This window comes from Eurypyga helias, unplaced genomic scaffold (assembly GCF_000690775.1).
Source record: "Eurypyga helias isolate BGI_N326 unplaced genomic scaffold, ASM69077v1 scaffold20222, whole genome shotgun sequence".
Classification (NCBI taxonomy): Eukaryota; Metazoa; Chordata; class Aves; order Eurypygiformes; family Eurypygidae; genus Eurypyga; species Eurypyga helias.
The window spans coordinates 2,275-5,273 of record NW_010236814.1 but is presented as its reverse complement, the minus strand read 5'-3'; the positions used below and the strand labels follow the sequence as shown (position 1 = coordinate 5,273).

Here is a 2,999-nt window from a genome sequence, read left to right as displayed (position 1 = left end):
TGTAGGGAAGTCTACAGTGCACTTGTCCACACTGTACCTGACCTGTGGATGAGAAGAGGCTTCAGCCTCTGTTACTACAAACAACACACGCCCTCCAACCGGCACGCTCAGGCTTCCACCGGGGAGCAGCTCGGGACACGCGTGGCAGGAGAGGTGCCCGGTGGGTCGGGCAGAGGTGCAGCAGGAACCACATTCTACTACAGCGCACGGGGATGAGGGAGAAGCCTCATAGGAGTCACGGTCCAGGCGTGACCAAAGGTGCCCACAAAGGGTTCACCCACACTTGGCAGCTGTTAGAGAAATCAACTCTGACCCGAGCAGGAAGGAGACAACTTGACCACTGAGCTCAACATGCCTCTTCTCCGTGACAAAACACAAGGAAAGCCAGGGATTAATCAGGTAAAACCCTGGCAGTGCCTTTGTTGGGGTTGAAGTATGGAGGGAAAGGAGCTGCAGCATTCCTCTCTCCCCTCCTTCTCTCATATGGGTCTTCCCCACAACAGCCCTTCCGAAAATCCCCAGGACAAAAGTTGTTCGTGTCACGAGGAGAAGGAGCACATGCACCATCCGCACAAGGGAGTACACGGGAATTTTTGACTGTGCCCTGTGCCATGGCACTACCGCTCACTCCCAGGAAGCACCCCGCTGCCCCACCACCCCCGAGCAGCCCCACTGCCGGAGCCCCGCGAGCCAGCACTTACTTTCTATGTATCCGTGCAGCGTCACCATCCGGGCCCGCTCCGGGCTGCTGAAGGGCGAGTAGTGAATGTCATCGGAGAGCGAGGAAGGGATGCGGGACGGGGGGGCTCCCGAGGGGGGCACCGTGGGCTGGGGGGTGGGGTGGGCTCTGCAGTTTTGAAACCAAACCTGAAACAAAAGCAGCAAACCCTGTGTCAATGGAGAGACAAGCGGATCGAAGTGCGGTCCTTCACCGAGACCCTGGGATGGGTGTCTTTTCTGAGCATTTTGAAAAAAAGGAGTCAAATTTAGGGATCTGCATGCTGAAATACCTCACCAGCAGTCCATCAGCTTCCACAGCTTTGTTCTACCCTCACTAGAGCCGGAGTTTTGTCTCAGGGCAGTACAGACATCAGGGTGCCTGAAGTGGCATCTCTACTATTAACGTGTCTCAGCCAAAACCAACGTTGTCCTTCATTAGGGTAATTAAAACTTTAAAGCTTGTCACAGGAGTCACTGAGTGAACACCCTGACTAGGTGATGCAGAAACTCATGTTATCGATCACACTATTCCCTGCCACACTCAAATAATTTTAGCGGCAAGCTTCCCCCTGAGCTCGGGGGGTGGTGAAAGCCCTCAGTAACATCACCGAACCAGCCCAGGGAGCAGCCAGGCAGAAACACCCCGCCGTCCACGAGCTTTGCCTGCGTTCATCCATCCCTGCAGGCAGAAAGCCTTGTCCCTGCTTCCACGGCAAATGATGGGAGCAGCCCTCAAGTTCTTATTTAGATTTTAACTTTCAACCCCAGCTAGCCTGGCCTAAAATCACGGCTGAGATCAGCTGGGAAACGCGTGAGCGTTGGCAGAGCGAGAGGCAAAGGGAGAGAAAAGCCCGTAAAAGCTTAGACTGTGAGAAGATGTGACTTTAGAGATGATGAAAACAATATTGTTTTAATCACGTGTGGTTTATTTATGCACAAACCACACCAGCAGAACATTAAAGCTGAGAAAAAGAGGAAAATGTGGTGGGATACAGCCCTACTCCATCTGTGCAGCAGGTATGAGCCCCCTGACCATGTTCACTTCTTCTAATTAAAGGAACAATTAGGGGATTACATCCTAGAGTTAACACACGCAGGGGGGTGTATGCTAATGCAGTGATTTCTTTCTTATGCTTTAATTCTTGAGGGATAGCTGGGACTAAAAAATCTTCTCCGAGGCCGAGCGGACCACGCACGCTGGGCCACAGAGAAGGAAACAGGCGTAAGCGCTTGACAAATTGTTTCCTGTTCCAAGCGCCTTTAAAAAATATCCACATAAAAAATAGCCCAGTGTGCAGCCTGCTTGATCTTCAGCTAAGTGAAGAATCTCAATAGCTGAGGCTCGAGCCAGATTTTCACACACAAAATTTAAACGTGTCGTTGGCAAAACAATCCCGGGTGAAAGCTCCAAATTTATTTTAATCACTTGTGTTTTCATTGTATGCAGAAAGTATGTCAGCAGAACATTAAAGTGAAGAGTGTGGATGTCACCGAGGGGCAAAGCTGGGCTGTCTACAGGGACAGAGAGCTGGGAGCCGGGGCATTTCTCCCAGTCCCTGTAGCACCGCTCTCCCTCCTGGACAGCACGAGTGTGGGGGCTTTCCTGTCGCCATCCCCCCTGGGGCTGCAAAACCTCTTTTTTCTTTAAACTTCTCTACCCCAAAGCTTCCCAAAGCAGCCAATTTTGCCTGCTCGTGGTGGGGACAGCTGCCAGGGAGGTGGCTGTGCTGCCCGTGCCCCTTGAGCTCTGGGGCGGCAAGTTGATGGCAGCTTTCCCACCCCGCGATTTCTTGAGACTGGCTGGGACTGTAAGGAGGAGGGGGAATTGGGGTTTTTTTGATTGGATCATAAGAGGAAAAACCAACCAGAAACCTCGTGAGCAAGGCAGAGGAAGGATGGCGCTGGCATCGCTGTGGGAGCCGGCGAGGCCAACGTGCACAACGCTGCTGGACGTGGCAAGTCCCAGGGTCGACGTGCGGCAGCGAGGGGCTGCAGAGGTCTGAGCCCCACCTAACGCCAGCCTTTTGGTGCACTCCCTTTTTTTCGGGGGGGGGGCCGAGCCCTGCCCACCCCCTGCCCACCCCTCACCTGAATGACTCTCCGACTCAGCCCCGTCATGTCTGCCAGCTTCTGAAGCGTTTGTGCGTCGGGGTTGTTGTCCTGAGCAAACTGTGCCTGCATGACCTGGGGGAAGAAGAGATGGGGAGGGGGTCAGGATGAGGCCAGGGCAGTCGCAGCCCTTCCAGCCCCCCCCGGCCCAGCCCCACTACCTCCAGCTG

The 2,999-nt window shown here is 54.1% G+C and overlaps 1 protein-coding gene across 1 annotated transcript in view; it reads right to left on the bottom strand.

The window, feature by feature from the left end:
* Nucleotides 1-2,904, bottom strand: part of LOC104506321 (LIM/homeobox protein Lhx6-like) — a gene marked incomplete at its 5' end in the record, with an annotated part of 4,770 nt that extends 1,866 nt beyond the window's left edge. The window contains 3 exons of the mRNA XM_010147238.1: nt 1-42; nt 702-867; nt 2,809-2,904. The exon at nt 1-42 is cut by the window's left edge and continues 83 nt beyond it. Coding sequence (XP_010145540.1) covers nt 1-42; nt 702-867; nt 2,809-2,904 — 304 coding nt within the window. The remainder of the gene's footprint in view (nt 43-701; nt 868-2,808) is intronic.
* Between the last annotated feature and the right edge of the window lie 95 nt (nt 2,905-2,999).